Raw genomic sequence first — 22,005 nt, forward strand, 5'->3', positions numbered from 1 at the left:
CAGGATAAGTATGTCAGTTTGTCATACATAATTGCTATGATCTTGCTTGGAATCACCAGCCTAAATTTCTGAACAACTATTTTAAACCAATTTTGGCTGAAGTAGGAGCAGTTGAAGAAAGATCCTCTTGTTGTAATACAAACCAGACTTGTTTCAGCGTAGCTTAGGGTGGAGAAGCAGCTCACCTCTATCAGCTTAACGACGTTGACATGGTCCAGTTTCTTTAAGATGGCTATTTCCTGATAGACTCTGTCCAGTGGTGCCATGGCTTTTGGCTGCTCTCCAGAGGATGCTTTTGACCCTCTGGGAGGAGGCCGACCTGCAATCGAGATAACATGGTGAAGAACTACTAATTTTTCAGCAGCACCTGGCACGCAGGCACGAGCAGCCACTGGCCCCTCTGCAGGTACCTCCAGCTATTCTGGAAGATCTCATCACCTTTTTATCATCCCAAAGCATTACAGTCTCCACCTAGAAGAGAGATCTCCAAGCCCCATTCAGACTAGCTCCTACTGGCTTCCCAGCCTGGTCTGTTTGCCAGGTCCCATGGCCCAGCTACTGGAGCCAGGTGTTATCTGAGGGGGTAGGAGAGCCCCTGGGAGGAGGGGGTCTACCCTGGCTAACTTCCAGCACTTAATTAGGCTTCATGGTGAACACGGAAGAGTCAGCGCTTCAAAGACACTCAGAAAATCAGAGCCAGGAACCCAATTACTGAGTGTGTTAAATTTCCCTGTGGTTGTGTCTGCCCTTTCACTACCCACTGCATTTTAACCAGCCCCCCCAACTACTTGGGCAGCTTTCAAATGAGGCCAAGTTCTGCAGTCCTTGCAGACAATGTTTCTACAGAGATATTTGCCTGGCTGAGGACAACAGGCAGACCTCCAAATGTGAGATACCCACGTGGAAATCCATACTGCTTCAAGAGCTTCTTTTTGGAGAGGACTTTCATAGCCTGAAGGAAGAAGAAAAAGCAGTGTTAAAACTACACAAGAACCAAAGTGCTCATTGCTGTGACCCAGGAGCATGCTGGGCATCAGGGACTGGCTCAGGTCTGTCCTCAACCTAGACAAGAAATCTTCTGGTTAGTGGCAGCCATAACCCAAACACGCTGACACAAGCTTTCCTAAAGGCACTGCTTAACCATGTTTCATTCATCTTTTTGCCATGAAACAATAAATGGGTTTGATTTATTTTAAATTGGACAAAGAAGAAGCAGCCAAATTTCTGCAGCTGGGGCAGCAGCTTGAAGGAAGAGGTGGGTTCCTCTAGCTGACCTTTAAGTACCTGCTGTTTTGGATGATGCTATGGCCATGCCACAAGTCAGGGCCACCTCAAGGCTGCTCCACCTTATGTTTGGCTTTGCGAGAGGATATAGGAAGTAAGAGAGCTGGAGTGTCATGGCCATGCCACTCACACCCTTTCAACCTCCATCACAGAGCTGGAATAGGGTGAGGACACAGCCCTACCACCAGCTCTGCACTGCCTGGGGAGGTCTTTTGTATTCCCAAAGACTATTTTTGCCCCATAAACCTCTTCCACGCTACCAGAGCAACACAGAGTACCTGCAGTATGATCCGGCACCATGCCCAAGACCACGAACAAGATACTTTGTGGGTATCTGTCCCTGCACCATTAGAAACGGCAGAGCCAGCTCGGTGCAGGAGCACAGGGAGGGAAGCGGGTTTTTGCCAACAGCTTCCCTGCCTTCTTGTACCCGATCGTATGCTGGCACCTTTGCGAACCCAGGCACCTGAGGCGTGGGAGGGGGTCAGGGTAATTTTTTCTGCCATCCAATTGGCATTAGCATAGTGGCAAAAGGCAATCTGAATTTAATAAACAGTCTCTGCGCCTCCATCTGCTCTGTGCATTAATAACCTTTGAGGGCCACTCAAACAGCCTCGAGTGGCCCAGCAGATAAATACTTCAAAAGAAACCAGCTCATGGTACAATTTCCTTAGGAAAACAGCGTATGCTCCCAGGAGCTGGGATGGTCACTCACTCCTTCCCCTAGAATAGGTAGTTACTCCTATTAATTAAGCATCCAAACCTGCAATTTGCACTGGAGTGACCCCTGTGAAATATAATTAACCAAGGACTCCTGCAGGACCCAGTGAAATGCCATGGAATTTTACATTAATACCGCAGAGGCAGGCTCTCTGCACGCTACCTGTTTTTAAACACGTACACCAGGAACAGGTCACTAAGACCATTTTGGCGAGCTCCTTCCTGAGCTGTTTTTCCTGGCAGCGATGCCACCATGCACCCCAGGATCCCCACGTCCCATCAGTGCTCCCGCTGCAGCCAGGCTCACAGCTCGCTGAAAGGATTGTTATTTTTGGTACTGATCCAGTGAAATCCTCTGGATTTGCACCCGTGTAATTGAGAAGAGACACTGTGTAGTTCTCAATCCTGCCTGACAGCTCCCGAGCCAACTGTAGGAAACAACGGTGTTGAGAGACAGACTCAGACGTGCTTATCTTTTACTTAGCACAGTGCTGTGTCCAATACAGACAGCCAAATGATTCATGGTCTGCTGAGAGAGGGTCCAAGGTGTGCGCAACCCACCTTCAAGGACAGCCAGGACCAAGCCTGGAGGACTTCCTACGCTCCCCACTTTTATCTCTCCATAATGAAAATTTATGGGAAAAATCAAAGGAATAGGTACACCTATTTCTCTTTCAACCATCGCCAGCCTGGGAGGAAAAGGCTCCCCTTGCTCCAATCCCACCTTAAGTCCTCCCTGCCTTCTGGCAAGGAGCTTTAGAAAAAGGAGAAATAGAAGATGCAATTTTCTGCTGCAAGCTCCCAAGTTGCATCAATGCTGGGGAACCCAGCCTGAGGAACTGAACCATCGCCACCAGCCATGCCCGCACCAGGCTAGTCCTTCCCAGGGCAGGCTCTGGGGAGAGGCTGGAAGGAGCTGGAAGGTACAGAGGGGAGCAATAGCAAAGACAAGAATTGCTCCCGAGGACAGAAAGGGAGGGAACAAGAGCTACTGCTGTCACCCAAACTCCTTGAAGGATGCTACAAGGGGTGATGGGGAGATGAGTGGGGGTTACTGTATCATAGGTGAGCTGACTGTAAACCACCTCTACTGCTGTGGAAGAAGCACCAGGACATGCTTATATCAACTTCAAAGCACCAGTATCTGCTACTGCACAAGCAGGGCTGGATCAGAAGAGAGGACCTGTCCCACTGCACTTTCAAATGCAAACAGGGGATGAAGAGCAAACTTCATCACGCAACAGCCCAGAGCCACTTAATTATCACAAGAGCAGAGATGAGAGCACATGGCAGTGAAGCCTCACTTTAATTACAGCACAAGCTGGCAGGACAAGGCTTCCTCGCTTGAATTGTAGCTGCGCATAATGGGAGCAACACAGAGATGCTTCAGCAAACCTCTCCTTGCGGGCTCACATGCATAAAAGAGACAAAGACATTTGTACTCACAGGCAGAGCTAATTACCCAGATAATGCCTTTCTGATAAAGAACCAGCTCAGAGCCAAGCTGAGGGATTTTCCCTTTGCACTGGCAAGCATTGCTTCAGCTTCCTCAGGAAAAGAGGGAGCCTAGAGAAGGCTTCCTCCACACATGTCCTTACACCCACCTTCCTTCCAACTATGCGCACATGGACATGGGTCTTGACATTTTCCTTTGAGAGGCACCGGGAACCGTGTGCTTTTCTTTGATATAAGTTTATTATTTAAGTTTACTGCTCTCCTCCTAGCAACCTTGCAGCTGGAAACCACAAGGAAGGCACCCAAGGGAAAGGAGATCCCAGGTTTATGGAAAGGAGGGATGCCTGGGACACAGCAGCTTTCACAACAGCAAGACCTTAAGCCCGCATCCTGCTGCTGGTAATTACAACAGCAAAATGGCCATTAGTTGCAGGAGGGAAGGGTGATAAAATGGATCGAGCCAAGGAAACTAATCACCTGTCCTTTGTGATGCTCTCACTGCACTTAGGATGTCATTTTATTTGCTAACAGAGAGACTTGCATTGCAAGGGCAGAAGACCTGTGCACAGTCCCTATCCGCAGCTCCCAGGAGAGTGGGATGTTACTCAAAGGTCACTACTAACCACCTAAATCCTCTGCTAGTGCATGACAGCACCCTGCAGGAATGCTGAGCAGACCAGAGAGCATTTTCAGCCCTTCTCACCTGTCCTGTCCGACAATGACATCCCTCAGATAAAGTGGCTAAGAGGGGAGCTCTGCCAGGAGAGAGGAGTGCTATGCACTTAAAGAAAATCCTAAACCAGAGAGGCTTAGCTGCCATGCCCCTAAAATCCTGCTCCTGCATTTGTCACCTTTTGTCCCAGACACCATTTGTCACATCAGCAGCAGAATTACATCGGCAGGCTGTGCCCCATCCACGCTGTGACACCACAGCTGGGATACCTTCCCAGAGCGGCCACGCTCACCTGCCTCCAGCCGTTTCCCAGAGGCTCCTGCTCTTACCGCAGGTGACCCAGCTCCTCACAACCCCAGTGCTGAACATCACAGGGTGTTGAAGTAAACCAGAGATCATTTCCCTGGTCCTCACCGCACCAGAGCGCAGCTGGCAGTGGTTCAGTAGCCATTATGTGAGCAAGAGGATGAGAAACAGAGGAGCCATGCCTTCCCTTCCTGCCTGGATGGCAACCTAAGTTGATTCTCCAGGGGCTAGAAAGTTCAAGGCTTGCTGTTGGCCACCTTCTCAGCAGCAGCACTTTGTTCAGCCGTCTCTTTTCATAAACTTGGAAGGAATGTCTCCCCATCACTGAGAGTTGGTAGAAAACAGCTCTCCGTGCAAAGGTTGTTAGGTACAGAGGCAGAGAGCACAATCACACAAGTCTTGTTTCTTAGGAAACCAGATTAAAAAAGAAGGAAAAAAAAAAGAGAAACCCACTGACAGCCTACAATACTATTGCTTTTGTCCAGAAGTAGCATAACAAATGTCCATCATAACCACTTTTCTTTGCAAGCTGATTTAGAGATTGAAAATAGGAAGGAGACATGACCCGAGGCATCACAGAATCAAATTCCATCAGCACAGTGACTCCAAACTAGATCTCCGCCTGGACACATTTGCCTTTGCTTTTTATTTGCTGCTTTTTCACAGAGCTTGGCTTTTCTTCTTTTTTTCCCCTAGTCACTGTCAAAGCATCTCCTGCAAACCAAGACACTGAAACCTTTCCAGCTGTAAAGGGTTCCTTGGCAGAGCCCTGCGAATGCTGCTGTACCAGCTTCACGTGCCCCAGCAGCAGGGACCTCTGCTCTGGGAGCCAGCTTCGCATCCCGATGGGGTCTCCTCCTTGGAGGGAGCACTGGGTCACGTACTTGGTTCTGAAAGTTCCATTTCCTCGGTCTAATACATTCCCTGCATCCGCTGATGTAAGCCAGCACACTTTCACAGCCCTCCACAGCACTGCGGTTGTTCACAGCAATGAAGGATAAAGCTTTTGGAAGCACTCTCTCATCTTTAATGGAAGGTAAAAAACCCACAAAGTAAATACAACCCATCTACTTTTTTCCCAAATGCAGTGATCAGCTTTTTTTCTTGAGAGGTTTTCCTAATTCTAGGCCAGATCCAAAACTCACTAAAGCAATAGAAATCCTTTCTTTTGCTTTGACAGGAGCTAGATTCTGTTCCTGGTACCTATAAAGTCTGCCTTTTCGAAGGGAGCTAGCAAAGGGCTCCATGCCTCAGCAAGAATCAGGAGTCACACTCTGAATTATACCCCAAAATAAAAATTTCCTGCTTTCTTTAAAGTTTTGCTCCTTTTTATTGCAGCACACTAGCTTAAAGAAAATAAAGCAGGCAGTAACACCCCGGCATCATGCTAAGACACAGCACATGTGAATCAGTTATTAGGGGCTGCTCACTAAAGGCCAAACAAGGGCTGATTTCCTCCAATTACCTGTTACTGCTTGAGACAAAAGCAACCCTCCAGAGCTAAATTTGGGGCAAAATAAACACAGAGAAAAGGCCCTCCCCAACTACCAGAATCGCAATTGCTTCTACTAACTGCTGGTAACAGGCAGTTGCATTAGGTATCCCCCCCGGGGGTCAGGGTGCATTGCTGCAATGCAGCCTCGGACAGGAGCGATAAGCAGAGCAGCATGGAAGTTCTCAGCACTGGGAGAGCACGTGGGTCAGGCACACTGGGAGGCCTGGAGAGCTAAGCCACCATCAGCCAGTTACACAATTGGTTACTATTTCTCTGAAACTTTAAAAGTCTGCCAGCTCCTGGGCTGTTTTAATGTCTTGGAAAAGTGGAGGTCTCTCCATCATGGCTTGCCCTCCTGGAAAACACAAGTACAGGCACCTAGAAGGATTAGGGGTGACAGCCTGTCTGCATGTGACTGCAGTTGGGGAAGGGGGAAAGCTCCCACTGCCCCAGCCAAAAGGGTAGCAAGCACATGAAACAGACTTTAGCATCACAGCCTTTTGACAGCAGTGCAGCCATCTGCCCTCTCCTCTCCCATACATTGACATTCACTGCAATAAAACGCAGGTGGACACTGCGGATGCTCTCGCTCTGGTGCCATCTCTCCATCCGCTGTAGCATGCCACACACCTCCCAGGATCAACTTCACAGCCCCAGGGTCCTTGCTGAGATCCAATTCAGACCCTGCCTTAACCCCCACAACAGGAGGATCAGGGTGAACCAAAGAGCATGTCCCTGCGACGCCGGCGTAAGTGCATCTGCACACCCCGTCCCTCTTTGGGTAGCGAGGATGAAAAAAGTGCCCAGGCATGCGAGCCACTCTCGGGCTGCAGTAGCTTTGAAGTGTTTGCTTAGATTAGAAAAAGAAATAGAGATTAAGTGGGGATTAACTAACACACACCAGGCTAACCTGGACACAGGCTTTCACTTTTGGCTTTGATTTGACCAGCTAAATCTACATCCACAGTGTTAATCTACATCCAAAACATGGACAAGAACACAATAGGCAATGCTAACCTAAACCCACCTCTCCTCTGTCAAGCTGTGACAACTGCCCTGCCCGCCCTGGGCAGCCTGCAGCACAGCATCAGAATTCCCAGCACAAAAGGGCAGCGCCAAAACATAAAGATTACAGTTTTCAAAGAAGAGTATTTTCAGCTGGAAATAAATGTGATGTGATGTGTTCCCCGCTCTGCGCCGCTGGTCCTGGCACTACCTATGCTGGTGGGACAGACTGATCAGGGAAGGCACATCGCACTCTGCAGAGCGAAACTGTCCTAATGCAGGGCACAGGAGGGAGGACTCGGAAGGCAGTGGAGAAAGGGAGCCATCGGAAACAGCAACCGTTCCCATACAGCGGGTGAGTCAGCTTGGAAAGCACAGGGAATGGAAAGAATTGTGGTTCCTTTGCTTAGCCAGTTCTAGGGCACCTTGTCCAGATTTTTTGTCTCATCTCTTCCATCCTTCATTTCAAGACATTTCTGCTGCAATTTCATGCCCACTGGAAGCATGGAAGAGCTAACAAATACTAATAGGCATGCAACTCCCACCTGGTCCCTCCAACCTGGTATGTCACTTATAAATCCAAGAGTCAGGGAGGAAAAGCTAGCTGGGGAGTAGCAGGGAATAAGCATGCTTTACATGTCCATGGCATATTCTTATTCTCTTTTGTGCCAAGGCCAACAGCCCTGTGCACTGGGACAGGGAGCAGCACACAAGTCTGTCTGGGTGCTCCGATGGATCCATTTTCACCCACGTGAGGCCACATGAGGCTCCATCACAGCAGCAAAAGCAGGACCTCTCTCACCAAACACAGTACAGAGCAGCAGCTCTGTGCAGGGCCAGACCAGCAGGGCTGCATTCAGGGCATCTGGGTTCAGGCTCAACAGCACTGCAACCATCCAGCTCTGCGCAGCACATACCCACCCTGGGATTGGCCAGAAACTCTGGTCAAAGCTGTTTCCACAAGCCTTCAGGCACAGCCACACACAGAAGGCAGTTTTCCTTTTGCCAGCTGCCCAGCTCCTGCTCTCAGCCTGAGCAAAACTTGCCACAGGACAAGCCCAGGGATATGAGCACATCTCCACAAGCAGATTTTGCAGGAATGCCAGCTGGGATGGTTAGGATTCACCTCCCTCTGAAAGGGGAGAGACAGACCAGGAGTCTTCAGCATAAGCAGCCTTTTTGAATCTGAAACCCTCCAATGCTGGCTTCAGCTCAGCAAAGGATTTAAGACGACTTGTCTTCTGCCCTGCATCCTACACCTCACAACCTGACAGCAAGGTCCCATTTGGTGTACGGGGAGACATCCCGCAAGGGGGTAAGATGTAGGGGAGCCAGGCACTGCCCAGCTGGGCCACACTGTTCAGCATCTTTCTGATCAACGCCCCCGTTTCCTTACAAAACATGCCTGCTCATTCCAGGCCGATCTTCCAATGCACAGCAGGTGCTGAATACCACCACCCACATGCCTCTAATTTCAGGTGACCTGCTTCATAGCTAGAAAATGTCAAGACAAATCATCTATACACTTCTGCAGCCTGCCTCCGAGATCCCTGCCTGTTATATAAGGCAGCCCACCCGATTTCCCTCCCGCTCAGCGCCGCATGCAAGCAGGCGCACAGGCAGCAGCGCATTGCTCCATGCCCAGTGGGGAGGTTCGATTCCTTGCATGCCACCTGAATCAGAAATGTATATGCTAAAAGCAGCAATGCAGGGGGGACCTAGCTCTCAGTGGTACAAAAGGAAACAGAGCAGTGATAGCAGTGAGAAGCAGAGGCAAGACACACTTACATAATACTTGTCATCGTTTTCATTGTAGGCCAGTTTCACAACACCATAGGAACCCTAAAAATAAACACAAGTTGCACAGTCAGTTCAGCAGCTTCACTTTGTCTCCTTGTTGCTCAAGGCTGGTAGACCATGGCCTTGCATAGGGGAAGAAAAAAAAAACCCTTCAAGGCCCCAGGCCATGCCTAGCCTCAAGCAAAGTCCGTAGGTGATGTGACCCCACAGCGAGGTTGTATGTTTTGGCAGCTCTGTTGGAGCCACAGGGCATTTGAGGATTAATAATGTCTGGAGGAGTTGAGTGTTAGCCCATCGCCTCCTGCCCCGAGTCAAAGCCACTGTGTCTGTCTTAACATGGGTGGGGAGAAGACAGAATAATTTTCAAGCAGATTTTTTTGTGGAAGTTTGGAAGTTCTGCATGGACATCTTTCCTATACTTCTGTGCAAGACCACTTTCAGCAGGAAACCTCTCCATGTCTCGACAGCAAATGGACTTCAGTTAGGACCAGCTGCCTGCTTTCCTCCAACTGCCTCTTGCCTGGGCAGATGCAGGCCTGGATCACTGCTGTATCCACAGCTCCAGTGACAGCCTGAAGCCAAACTCCATCTGAACTGCTGGGTTTTTTTGCAGTTCTGTGTCAACACTATACATTTTATGCAAGTGAGACATGACACCATGGCTAGGTATCATCCCTGACAGATGCCTGTTGAATAAATGAGTAATATGAACACTACAGCCTTCAAAACATTTTTTAACTTCACTGAGAGCTGGAACAAAGGTCCAGGTCTCAGAGGAGACTGACAAGCCATCTGGCTGGTTCAGAAGCACAGCAGGTCCAGCAGACCCTCCACCAACCTCAGGGTGCTGATCTGCTTGCTCTGACCCACAGAGAAGGAGGAGGCAGGGGCAAATCCACCAGAGAGAAGGCCTCATACTCTCCTTAAATCATACTTAAGCCAATGACAAAAGCCATAAGCGGGACCGAAGCTGCGTGAGTTTCAGATGACGATCTGCTGTACCACCAGCAGTGGTATCTCCAGCCTTACACCCTGACTGCGGGCAGCCAAGCACACAGCCCACTGTGCACACAGGAAGGGTGACTCCTCCCACAGCCCGGGGCCTCTCACTTTGGAGAGGAGTTTGGGCTAATGAAACTTTTGGTGAAGGTCTCTGCAGCTCAGGGTGCAGTCCCTTCTGACTACAGCGTTCCAACTGCAAAGGTAGGTACAGCTTCCAGACAGCACCATCGCTCGAGGACCCATCTGCAATGGTGGCAGATGTCCAAATGTGCAGGTGTCTGAACTGCTCGCCAACCCAGACCTCTAAATAACTTTGGAGGAATCTCTTCTGAATCATTCTGCAGCTTTTAAATGTGGACTAGAATTAAACTAGCATTTTGCTCATGGACATAAAAACTTAAACTAGTCCTGACGGGGATCAAACACCTGCCCTGATCTTTTTTTGGTTTTCTTTCCTTGTTGGGTTGTATTAATGCATCAAAGGCTCTTTGTTACATTTGGCAAGCAAACACCTTGGAAGGGAGCCAGCTTAACCACCTTCAGAGGGAAGGAAAATAAATTTAGATTTCAGAGGAAGTAGCTCCACTTTGACCTTGAACAAGACTTGCTCAGACTAATAAGGCAAAAACACCCCCCCCAAACCAAACCCAAAACCCCACAAGTTGCAAGGAGTCTCAGCCAGTAAGATCCCTTGGGCTGGCACACTCTCCCATACTCGTGCATGTGCATGTAGGTTGCTTGTGACAAATATGAGCTCCAGTAACGTACCTTGCCTATTTCGCTCTGCAGCTTGTACTGGTTTAATTGCACGCAGTCCTGCAAATCAAAAGGAGAACACAATTAGAGTACTGGTAAAAGGAAATGACTGAGTTTGAATCAGTACCAACTAGAGGCAGAGTGCTGAATAATGAAAGACTAAATCTTATTCAAACCGGTATACGTTACATTATAAGCACTGTATTTTTTTTGACAGCCCAGGACAAAGCAATTATGGGTTGAATTCTGATTCTGGTTGTGCTGGCATAATGCCAGAGGTCCCTCCACCCCCATTCTCCAGCATTGCTCCAGGTTCAGCCCAGTGAGCCTGACAGCAGCCCCTGGCCTCTTTACATGGACTGCCTGCATCAGACTGTGTTGAATACCAAGCAGAAAAACACCCATCCCTAGCTCCACGGGACTCTCATGGCCTGGCAGCTTCTAGCACCTAGGCACCCACACCAATCCCAGGGTCACAGCATGAGCCTGTACCCATCCCAACATCAGCCTGACAAAGACAGGGACCCTCTGCGGGCCATGTGTGAAGGCTGGGGCTGCACTCAGAGGAACCCTCACCTGTACTGCACGCTACTCTTTGAGGAGAGCACGTGGAGCCAAGCTCCTTTGCAACACAACACAAACAATATGGATTCCCTTCAGCTGATACAGTATTTGTCGAAGTAAATCACCCCTAAGCAGGCCTGATCTCTGTTTGCAAGCTATCCAGCACTGAAACCCCAAGGGGTGGAAGGACAGTGGATGCAGACCCCTGACAAGCCATGACAAGGGTGTAATGACAGGGTGCTGAGTTACTCAATAGACTGTGAGCCACACAGGGAGTGATGGTGGCCCCAGGTGTCAACTGCTGGAAGCAGAGGTAGAACAGAGGAGCCATGCAGTCATCTGATGCTAAGTCCACCATTTCCTTTAGTATGTTACTACCCAACTGAAAACACTTTCTTTCACAGCAGCAGCAAAACCTCCATGGCTGCATTTCACTTGGAGTTGACCCCTCCACCCTCATTAATTACAAGAAGAAAATCCCAGACACCACAGAAGCCTGTGGGGCTCAAGACCACGAGTGCAGCACCCAGGGGACCTGCCTGGCTCGGCCACTGCGACAGGGTCCACGGAAGGGCAGCACACACCTTGCTGCAATGCAAAGCTCCTGGCAAACAGTCAGAGTGCTCTTGTGGGGATCTCTGCAGCACTGGCACCGGGGAGTGTGGGCTGCAGTGGCTTTTGCCACTGCAGGGGAGGGGACAGTCCCAAACTCAGTGGGGTGAGGGAAGGGGGGAACTTCCAACCACAGCACATGGTGTGGGCTGAGCCTTAGACAGGACACATTTTAATACACAGTATTTCTCAGAGATTCCCAAGCACTAAAGCAGGCTGGAAATTCACTTCCAACCTCTGCAGCAGGCACTTCTTTGGGAACAAAGGTGATAAAACATGCAGGCAGGTAGATTAGCCTTTCCATATACCTCAAAATAGCCCTGCAATCTACAGAAGCAGCATCAGGACAGCAAAGCAGAGCCAGATGCCTTCAGTCCGTTTGTAAAAATGGGGGGTGTCATGGCCCCATCCCTGTGCAGCATCCTCACTGAAAGCAACACTCCTCTGCTTCTCGGGATGCACTAGAGCACGGACGTGGTAAATGATAATTTTGACTTTTCCCCATCACCAACCAGAAAACACTCCTAACACAAGCAATCATTGCAGTGAAGGAGAATAATGGAATGGGGAACTGATGACTTTTTAAGCTTGCAAGCAGTGGCTTGTCAGGAATACAAGGAATGATTTAAATCTTGATCTTGTTTCCAGTGAAGGAAGATTTTTCCACCACCCTGAGAGGGAGGAAGAGCCAACTGAGTAATGGGGCCATAGACGCATATTAACTCTGCTGCTAGCAAAGCACGTCTTTCCAAAGGCAAAAAACAATCCATCAGAACTAGGAGCAACAAGAGAGGAGAAAGAATGACCCAGCAAAAGCCAAGATGCAAAGCATAAGACCACTGAAACATACAGAAAAGAAAAATCCCATTGAATTTTGTAGAAAGGACTCCCCTCCCCAAAGGAGGGGGCAGCATGCAGGAACCCAGGGTACAGACACGCGGAGAACAAATTCCCCTGAAAACCTCATGTCAGCAGATTCACTTCCCAGCACGAGGCTGTGCTTCGCATCGCAGTGATTTTCACAAATTAAGCAGGAACAGTTTTCTGTTGATGTCTCCTACTCTGGGTTTCCCCGAACTCAGCTTCACTCCCCTCACCTTGTCCTGTGCAAAACTGCAATGCTGCAGCGATGGGGGAACACTCAGAGTGGCTGAGACAGGCAGGAAAAGTGACCATCCCTCTGAGAAAGCCTCCAACCACCTCAGTATCTCTTGCTCTTCAAACCAGCAAGCTTGCAATGCCCAGGTCCTGTTAACAGGCCTCCTCCCCTGAGTAGGGATTACTTGTACAAGTAAAGACAGGCTTTTACATGTGGCCATATACTCTTTGGTCTGCACTCAGTATCTTGTTTCAAGCCAAGGTGGCATCTCAAAAGCACAGAGTTTGCGGCTTCTGCTTGCAAACACACTGTCCAGGGAGCCACGGTGGCATTTTTTCCCTCCCATCTGAAGGAGCAGAGTCCTTCATGCAGGACATAAGCCATGCAGCTGGGCAAAGTCCCTTACAGAGCACTAATTTAATGCAGCTGAGGAGGGACTATGCCTGCTCCCTGTGTCCAAGGTACCAATTCCTTTGACTCTGACCATCACCTTCCCACCATCCCTCTTTACCTCTGTCTAGAAATTACCACTTTTATCCTGCACCAGACCGATCACCTGAAGCATCTCTCTGGTCTTCCTCTGCTGTTAAGTGGAGCTTGTGAGCAATGCCAGGACACCTGCCTTTGGGTGATGGTTCTTCAAAAGGGATGGATAAATACTGGGATGGGAACACCCAGAGAGGGTCCAAGGGAAGGGTGATGACAGAGTCTGGGCTCCAGGTCTGCAGCACAGCCTCCAAGAGTTTCTGCTCACTATCACCACATCTCTACCTGATTCACACCTCCATCGCTCTCCACTCAGGTAATTACTGGTGAGAAGCACTATCATCTTAGCTTCTGTGCTGCTTCGAGCACTTGAGCTGACACAGGGGGGAAAAAAAAAAAAATCAAACCAGGTTATAGGTGCTTTCTACCTTTTTTTCTTCCTTGCAGAAAGGCCATAATTCACAGCTCAAGCAACTCCTGCCATGTGTCGCTGCAGACTGGCAGGGTTGTTATGTTATTATTTGGTTCTCCTGCAGGAAGTGGGATAATAGTATTATTTCTTTATCAGAGAAAAACACCTATCTTTGGGCCAAGTGTTTCTTAAAGATAACATTGTACAATCCTCCTGATTTCATCACACCAATGTATTTGCAACTGCTGATAAATACAAACAGAACAAGAACCTTAATGAGATCCTTTAATGAAAAGCTGTCAGCAAATTAGACTGCTGTGTCCATCCAACTGTGCAGTAATTGTTCCACCTTAAAAACCAAGATACCCCATTTGTTAACATGTCTAAGGTATTACTTGGGGGGGGGATGCCACAGAAAGCAAAAATTGATCAAAATTATAAAGCACAGCTAAGTCTAGAGTCCAGGTTCAATTCCATAAATTCACTGCTGCCACTGCTGTGTGACAAACCCCAAGAAATTGAGAATTGAGACTTTTCTGTACAGGGGGACACTGGGATGGGAAGGAAGAGCCAGAGCTGGTTTCCAAAGAGAGACATTTCCAAAAACAATCAGACTGCCTACACACATTCATATATAATGGAGAATTTTGCCCCTGTAAAGAAGCCAAATTCACCAATCTGAAAAGAATTATAAGTTTCAGCAATTCAGAGATACACTTTAAAGAGAAGCATGGGAAAGAAAATTGGGAACTAAAAGCCAGTAATGAGGACAACACTGGTTTAAACTCATCCTGTCTGGAAGAGGAAGTGAATGCAGTTCTGAAAACAGAAAAAATGAAAATAAAAGCCAGAAAAGGGGTATTAGGGGCAGCAATGAATACGAATTAGAAAGTTGTCCAGGGACAGAGAAGTGTCACATGAAGCCCAGAGCTCATGGAGGTAAGAAAAATAAACAGATTTTTAAACAACATCCAAAAACAAGTGCAAAACTGAAAGCCCAGCATGATGACTGGCTGCTGGCAGCAGCACTGGCCACAGCTGGGCAGAAAGTGCAACACTGAGGCTCAGCACTGCTGTCTGGGCTCACCCACTCGAGACCCCAAAGCTAGATGCAGGAGCACGGGCACCCACTGGGTCCCCAGGGTATCATTTGGAAAGTGGATAGAAGAATAAAGGGGGCCGAGTCCAGTGGGATGAAGGCAGCCCCATTCCAGCCCCTCTGCAACTGCAGCTTTGGGCTTTCTCCTTCTCTCAAACCTTGTGCTTAGACAAGTTGGAAATGTAACTTTAAATAAAGGTTAATTAATCCAAGGAAAAGAAATTAGCAGTGCCTGTGGGGGATTCTTCTTTGAAGAAATGTTTTCCAAGTATCTTTGATCTTTTCAAGAGAGCTCTAGTTTGAGCACCACACTAAGACCTCTAGAAGAGATTAGTTTGAGGGACTCATGGGGCTGGAAGGAGCCCCTCTCCAGCCCACACTGCGTAGGAGCTTGGTCCCCACCACTGCCCTGGTCCCACCTGGATTTACCTTTGCTCACAGCTAGGAAATCACGACCTTGTGAAGAAAACCAGACAGCTCCTAGAGACTGGAGGACCACGAGACCTGGATCAGCCCAGCACCGAAGTACTGCCTCTAACCAATCTCGACACCAGTAGCTTCAAACTAGTGGGCCAAACAAGCAAGAAGCCTATGATAAAGATGTGGAAAGCGAAGGACAGAAAGGACAAAGCAGCAATTTATTTTCTGTGCCTCTCGGATAAGCCACGGACATCAAGTGCAGGAAAATTTCCTTTGTCAGCTCATCCTCCTCCCTGCATGCTCAAGCTAGCAGCAGCACCAAGAAGGGAAACACACTGGCCCAACTCATCGTCTCCATTCCGCTAAAGCACACATGGCCCCAGCCCACCACCACGACATGCAGGGCCGCCGAGGCAGTGGGGAGCTGGAATGACCTCCTGCTGATCCCAGAGGGTGGAGGGACCACGCAGACACCAGGGCTGGAAGAACCAGGCTGCCAGGGAGTGGGTGGATGCAGGGGAGAGAAAAGGAACATGTGAAAGAAAAAAGACGATTCAGCCAGAAGAGACTGGAGCAGAGAAAGTATAAAGCTATTAACTGTGCTGGCAGGTCTGGGGAGAAAGCCTGGAAAAAGACATCTTTTATTCTTCTTCTAGCCACTCTTCAAGTGAAATTTTTGTTGGCTACCTAAAAAGGTTGGTTGGGGACAGCAGAATAAAAAAAAACCCCAAAAGCACAGCACTGCATTTTCAAATGCCACTTTCCAACAAGCAGCACCTCTACCCTTTCACAGATACAAGCCCTGCCATTTTAGGTGGGACAAGCTCTGTCAAACACGGTGACAAGACACCCATGTTTGTACAGACTGATATTCACAGAGAGTCTTGCCCCAGTACATACAAGCACATGAGCATCATCCGTGCAGCAAAGCAGAAGCTGCTTTTAGCAGCCCCAAGAAAACCCTCTCCTCTTGCCACGCTGCCAGCACCGAGCAAGAGCCAAGAATGTCACATCAGAGGCAATGTGGACCAGCAACCTAAACTCTGGGGCCTGTGCCTCAGCTCTGCAGAATTATGTACCCTTAATAGCTTCAGCTTAATCACTTCTGTGCCACAGCTAAAGGCAAAGCCATTGCCTTTAGAGCGAAGCACTGATGGACAGCAAAGGCAGCAGAATTCCCACCAGCCTAGCAGGCACTCCTACCAGAGAAGGCAGTACTGAAAGAACCTTCCAGGCCATGGTCCACACATAACCTAAGAGAGGAGGAGAACAAGCAGGGAATTGGCCTGTTTTGAAAATTACAGATCAATTTTCAGAGAGATATGACAGATCAGGTTAATTAAGTACACAGTAATGCTGTCAGGAGAGCAGAACAGGTTACTTCTCTTGCAGAGTTAATACTGCAGATCCAGACTTGACAGCAGTGGCTGCAAGACACCACCAGCTGCCAACCCAGGGCAATTAGTTAATCGGTGGCTCCAGTCAGTTGATCAGGAACTGCCTCTGTGCAGGACAACAAGCCCTGGCTCTGCTGCAGCCCTGCCAGCCCAGGAACCACTGTCTTCCTCAGTAACAAACCCAAGAAACCCCGCTCAGAAGGCAGGCATTTGCGGTATCAGACCCAGGGACGGGACAGCACAATTCACTGCCTGCTCACAGCACCACGTGAAGCCTCCTGCAGCACCACAGGCTCAGCTTCAGCTCTTGGCCCTCTGATCCCTGAATACAAGTTTTCCTCCCAGCCTGTGAACAAGTATTAAACCAGCATTAAAAAGCTCAGCAGCATGTCTCTAGCTGAACACATGGTTCTTCCATAATTCAGCAGAGAACAACAGAATTCACCTCCGCTGTATCCCCATATCCAGTCTCCCCACAGCACATCTCTCCATTATTTCTCCAGATCAGTCAAGAATACAGAACCACTGACAGCAAGGCAGTGAGCCACCACTCCTGCTATCACTGGAGAGGGAAAACAGATTCAATCCTAGATCGCTATCGACATAACACAGGAAATTCTGATATGCAGCCCCATCCATCTCTGCTCCTGATGGATGGCACCGGCACGTGTGCCGCTGATAAAGCCCAAATGCTCGTGAACTTCATCTTCATTTTTGCACAGACTGTAACTCACTTGGGCAGCAGCTGCAAGCCAGAGCAATGGATGTCCTGCCACCCAAAAGGCACTGACTTACACTGGATACTCAATGCAAGGAGAAAGGAGCAACTCCAAAATGGCTTTAAGCAGGTGAGAGACATGGACTCGAGTACGAATGTGCAGCTTGCCTAGAACGAGATCTGTCAAAGAATCATTTGCAGGGAGACCAGGGGCAATGCCATGATCAGTGAGCTGGATCTTGTCAGAGTGACCTACCAGCCTCCCTGCTCACTGAAGGTCTGCATATCAAAATGATCAACAGAAAACACAACAGCAGCTGCTGTTAAGTACACCATGATTGTATTTCTCATCACAGGGTTATTTTATCCCCCATAAGACCAAAAGCCTCAATCCAGAGTCCCCTGTAACTCTTACAAGCCCTGCTCCTACCTCCTGGCTCTGCTTAGTCCTCCCTGCCCACATGCAAGACTCCTCTAATTGCTTACAGCAAATGTACTAAGCAAATGCATGCATAAGATCTGTTCTCCATTTCTCTTCTGAGTTCCCTGCTGTATCTTGGTTAGCTGTATAGCTTGTATTTGGACTGCCAGCGTCTTAGCCATGAACTCAACCACCGTGCAACAACCGCTTAGCAACAACTGGCAGGTCATACGCAGGATGCTGGAGTTGCACTGCACGCAGGCTGCACGTTCACCTTGCTGTCACACACCTAACACTTATTTCTCATTATTCAGTTGCTAGCCTCGAACTTTATCCTATAAACAAGCATGCATCTTCCTAGTCCTTTTGCTATTCCTTACAGGATACGCATACTGTCCCTATAAGCTGGGAAGATGAAGCACAGCTCCCGAGAGCACCACTGTGAGGGCAAGCACCCATCTCCGAACGCACACAGCTCTCGCCTGGGCTCCCTTCCCCCTCCTGCCACAGTGATTCTCCATTAATATGAATGATGCTTTCCAATGAGCATGGCTTTGTTAAGCATCTGGACTGCACCAGAGCAAGGATCTAGTTATATCAAAGTGACCATTAAAAATGTAGCACTGCGTAACAGACTGCTGCGGGAGCAGCAAAATGAAGGGCTCCGCGTCTGCATTTCAGACTAAGCATTTCCTCCCCCAAGGCAGTAGCTATTGCTCTCCAAGATGCAGATGCTGTGGAAAAGGACAGAGTATTTCAAATTTCCTTGCAGATGTGAATGTGCTAGTCACACTCGACTGCAGTTACTTTTAAACAGATTTCAGACAAGCCCCACTCCTGGCACAATCGAAGTACTGCAGGATGGGAGAGCTGGCACACAAGTCACGTCCGCTTCCAAGAATCAGCTCCTCTCCCTCACTGTCTCCCTTATTAAAGAATACAGCTGCCATCAAAGAAGCTGCAATCTCTGCAGTGCACCTTCTGCAGACATCCTCTTATCAGCCAGGGATGCCATGACCCATCTCACAGCTAATGTGACTTGCAAAACTTCCCAGAGGACACTGGCCGATTTGCTCGTGCACAGCACCCGTCCCCTCAGATGTGCAAGGGGAAAACACCCACTTTTCAGGAGGGAAACACTAAGCCACACAAATGTTAAGCTCTAGGTCACTTGGACCCACACTGGCAAAAGTCTAAACTCCAGTGATTTAGGTCCCTTATGACACAGGGTGGGACCACGGTGGGATTTAGGCATCGTGGCTGGGAGCACTACAGTGCCCAAGAGCAACATGTTGGCACAGTGGCACTGGCAGAGCCACGTTCAGCAACATGCTCCCCATTGACTGGGTGAGGAAGTCAGATGGGTGCTGCTCCTGAGCCCCCAGCTGCTGTCTCTGTCCTGCTTCAGTGCCAGGGCACAGCAGCCGAGGTGAATTCACTAGGTGAGTAGCACCGTACTGCCAGCCTTAGAGGAGAGAGAGATTGAAAATGCCCACAGAAGGGGCCTGTCCCTCACCAGAACAAGGCTCACAGTCACAAGATGAACCAGAGGCTTCTCCTGGGCTCACCTCTCACAGCACCAGGGCAGGAGATGCAGCCCTCCACACCACCATCGCTCCTCTCTCCAGCACACTGCCTCCTCTCTTGTTGCAGCACCTCTGCGTGAGACCATGGAGTGTGGCACCCACCAACATCTCCCACCCCTCCCTCTGCCCTGCCCCATTCCCTAGGAGCAGAAACACAAGACAAACATGACTGGGAAGCAAATTCAGTCCAGAGAAAAATGGCGGGACATGGAAAACTTGGTTTTTCTCCATAAATAGCAGATAAAAATCTCAGAAAAAAGTACAGCCTGGGCTTAGGGGATAATTCAGATATGAGTGTGTTTTTTCCCAAACCAGCTGCCAGCCCTGCTGAAATGACATTCCCTCTCCAGTACTCCAGACAGCCCATTCCCTACTTGAAATCCTTCCCCAGCCAGTAGCATTTTACAAAACATTTTGGCTTCAAGAAACACCCATTTACACCACCTCCATCAGGCCTGGCTTTCAAAGAAAGCCCTGCTACACACCCCTTCATGGGCATTGCTGCAGGCTCAACATCTTCAGCACAACACTGGGTGGCAATGGTCTGAACAGCACCTCTCTTGGCTCTCCATCCTCCCCATGACAGCACATCACAGCATAGGGAACTGGAACCAGCAGCCACTTCCATCAATACACTTGACCACTAACAGCGTGTTACACCTCCGGGACAGGTCTGAGCCCAGGTCTGGTACCAGGAGAGCAACCACAAGATGGACAGCAGGAACAACCGCAGCCACCCAAAGACACTCCTCTGAAGGAGAGGAGGATCACAGCCCTCAGTTACCACTGCTGTTACAAACACTTTAAAGACAAAGGAAAATCCTGACCGGAGTAGGAAACACCAGTGCATTTAAGCTCTTTATAAAATTAAATCATGCATTCAATAATGGCAAAACACAGTAGGAGATACATAATCTCCAGAAGCTTAAATCCATAAAATAACATCAGCAAAGCTGCTGTGACTGATAAACTCCCAAAAGGCACATATAGCAGGGACACGAGAGCAAAGCCATTTGGCTGCAGCCCTTTCTCTGAACAGCCTGACAGGCCTTCTCCATGCTAACACTACACATCAGGGGTCCTGGCCCCTTAACAGGACTATCCCAGGCAGGTGAGGGCTGAAGGAGCCAAACATCAGGACCAGGGCTACAGCCAGAAGAGGTCTGGGAGATGAATGCAAAGGTGTTCAGCCATTCCAAGCTAATACAATCCCTGGTTTCAGGGATGTTTTTCCCCTTAGAAAAAACAGTGCTTTCAGATCTACTGCTCCAAAAGACTGCAGACTCCCATTAGCAGTTAAGAAAGACTTACCTTACCTCGTCACCACAATTACAGGGGAGAACATGCCTACCTCAGAATCTGATATGGAGACCCGATTGGACTCTATCGTTGGTCTCCTCATTATACGTGGCGATGGCCCTGTGGCATAAGGACCATAACCTGGAGTGTTGCTAGAAGCCAAATAACCTCCTGACGATCTTTCCTGAAGAGACAACTTCCTACTTGATAGGACAGGTCTAGTGAGAGGTCTCTTAGGAACATGCCTCCAATGAGCATCTTCTGACTGTTGGGAGGGCAGAAGTTTATTTATTCCCATATCACTGTTGACTCCATTTCTTTGAATGTCTTTTATGTTACCAGAAAAGACTGTGTCATTTTCTTCATTGTTGTCTTCACCATTTTGGTCACTTCTGTCTGGGCCAACAGCCATATCTATGGCTGCTACCCGCTCTGCCAGTTCAGTCTGTGTGTCTTTGCAGCACGTGTCTATGCTTCCATCCACGGCATTTGTTGGAGAGTCCCCCATCACTGCGTCCAGCTCGTATGGTCTCAGATGGCACTGCAGAGAGCTGCGATGCTAGCACTCATAGACAGCATGTGGCATGGAATCTCTCCACGAAATACCTAAAAGGAAAGACAGAGGTAAACTGAATAATGTTCACTCAACACAAACATAACCAAGACACCCATCTCTGGCTTCTTCCGACATAACAAAGTGAAGGCAAAACACTGGCAGACTGTAAACAAGTTGCAAACACTCAGAAGGAAAGGCAAACCCCAGCATCGAGCTAGATATGAAAGCGATAAAGATGAGATTTTATCTGATGTGCAACAAGTGACACAGCTAAAGAGAACTTCTCCTTCTGTAGCTAGACCAACAGTCAACCAGAACCTACAATAAAAGGAGAAGTACAGCTTCTTGACCTCTTGAATTTTTATTTATAGGGTACAGGAGCTTCTGGTATGTATCCACACCCAACACGCATAACAAATCCACACACATTTAGGGCTCCACAGTAGTCTCTCTGTTGCCCTATAGGGCCCTAGAGAGTGTCACAGAATGGCCTGGAAGCCAAGGCATGGCTGGTGACTTCCATGCTCTCAGTTATTTGCAATGCAGTCAACAGCAAAGGCGGAATTTAAAAGCAAGTCTGGTTCCAGGGTCGCCCCCGGCCCCCCACAGTGGCAGCCTGTGTGCAAACACGCATTAACCTTGCTGCCCACCATGTATAAAAGCTATACTGAGTTGCAAATCAACAATGCTTAATGATTACCAGCATGTGGGAATCAGCTTTTCCTTTGGAAAAGACCTACAGAACACAAAAATCTAATACAAAGCTAAAACTGCTGAATAAAATCGCTGTTTCCTGGATGCTAATTTCAGTCTCAATTTAAAACAGATTTTAGTCTTCCC

General features: G+C 48.7%; 1 protein-coding gene across 5 annotated transcripts in view; it reads right to left on the reverse strand.

Annotated features, from left to right (window-relative positions):
- The window catches only part of CAMKK1 (calcium/calmodulin dependent protein kinase kinase 1), a 109,286-nt gene that overhangs the window by 45,035 nt on the left and 42,246 nt on the right, over positions 1 to 22,005 (reverse strand). For all 5 annotated transcript variants that reach the window (XR_012777986.1, XM_075518093.1, XM_075518095.1 and 2 more), the window contains 5 exons: positions 20,662 to 21,215; positions 10,509 to 10,556; positions 8,727 to 8,780; positions 901 to 952; positions 186 to 319 (listed from right to left, as the gene is read on the reverse strand). Coding sequence is in view for 4 of the 5 variants with exons in the window: in XM_075518093.1 (XP_075374208.1) it covers positions 186 to 319; positions 901 to 952; positions 8,727 to 8,780; positions 10,509 to 10,556; positions 20,662 to 21,117 (744 nt within the window). In the remaining variant the exon portion in view is untranslated. The remainder of the gene's footprint in view (positions 1 to 185; positions 320 to 900; positions 953 to 8,726; positions 8,781 to 10,508; positions 10,557 to 20,661; positions 21,216 to 22,005) is intronic.

The sequence above is a fragment of the Mycteria americana genome, chromosome 15 (genome assembly GCF_035582795.1).
Source record: "Mycteria americana isolate JAX WOST 10 ecotype Jacksonville Zoo and Gardens chromosome 15, USCA_MyAme_1.0, whole genome shotgun sequence".
NCBI classification, from domain to species: domain Eukaryota; kingdom Metazoa; phylum Chordata; class Aves; order Ciconiiformes; family Ciconiidae; genus Mycteria; species Mycteria americana.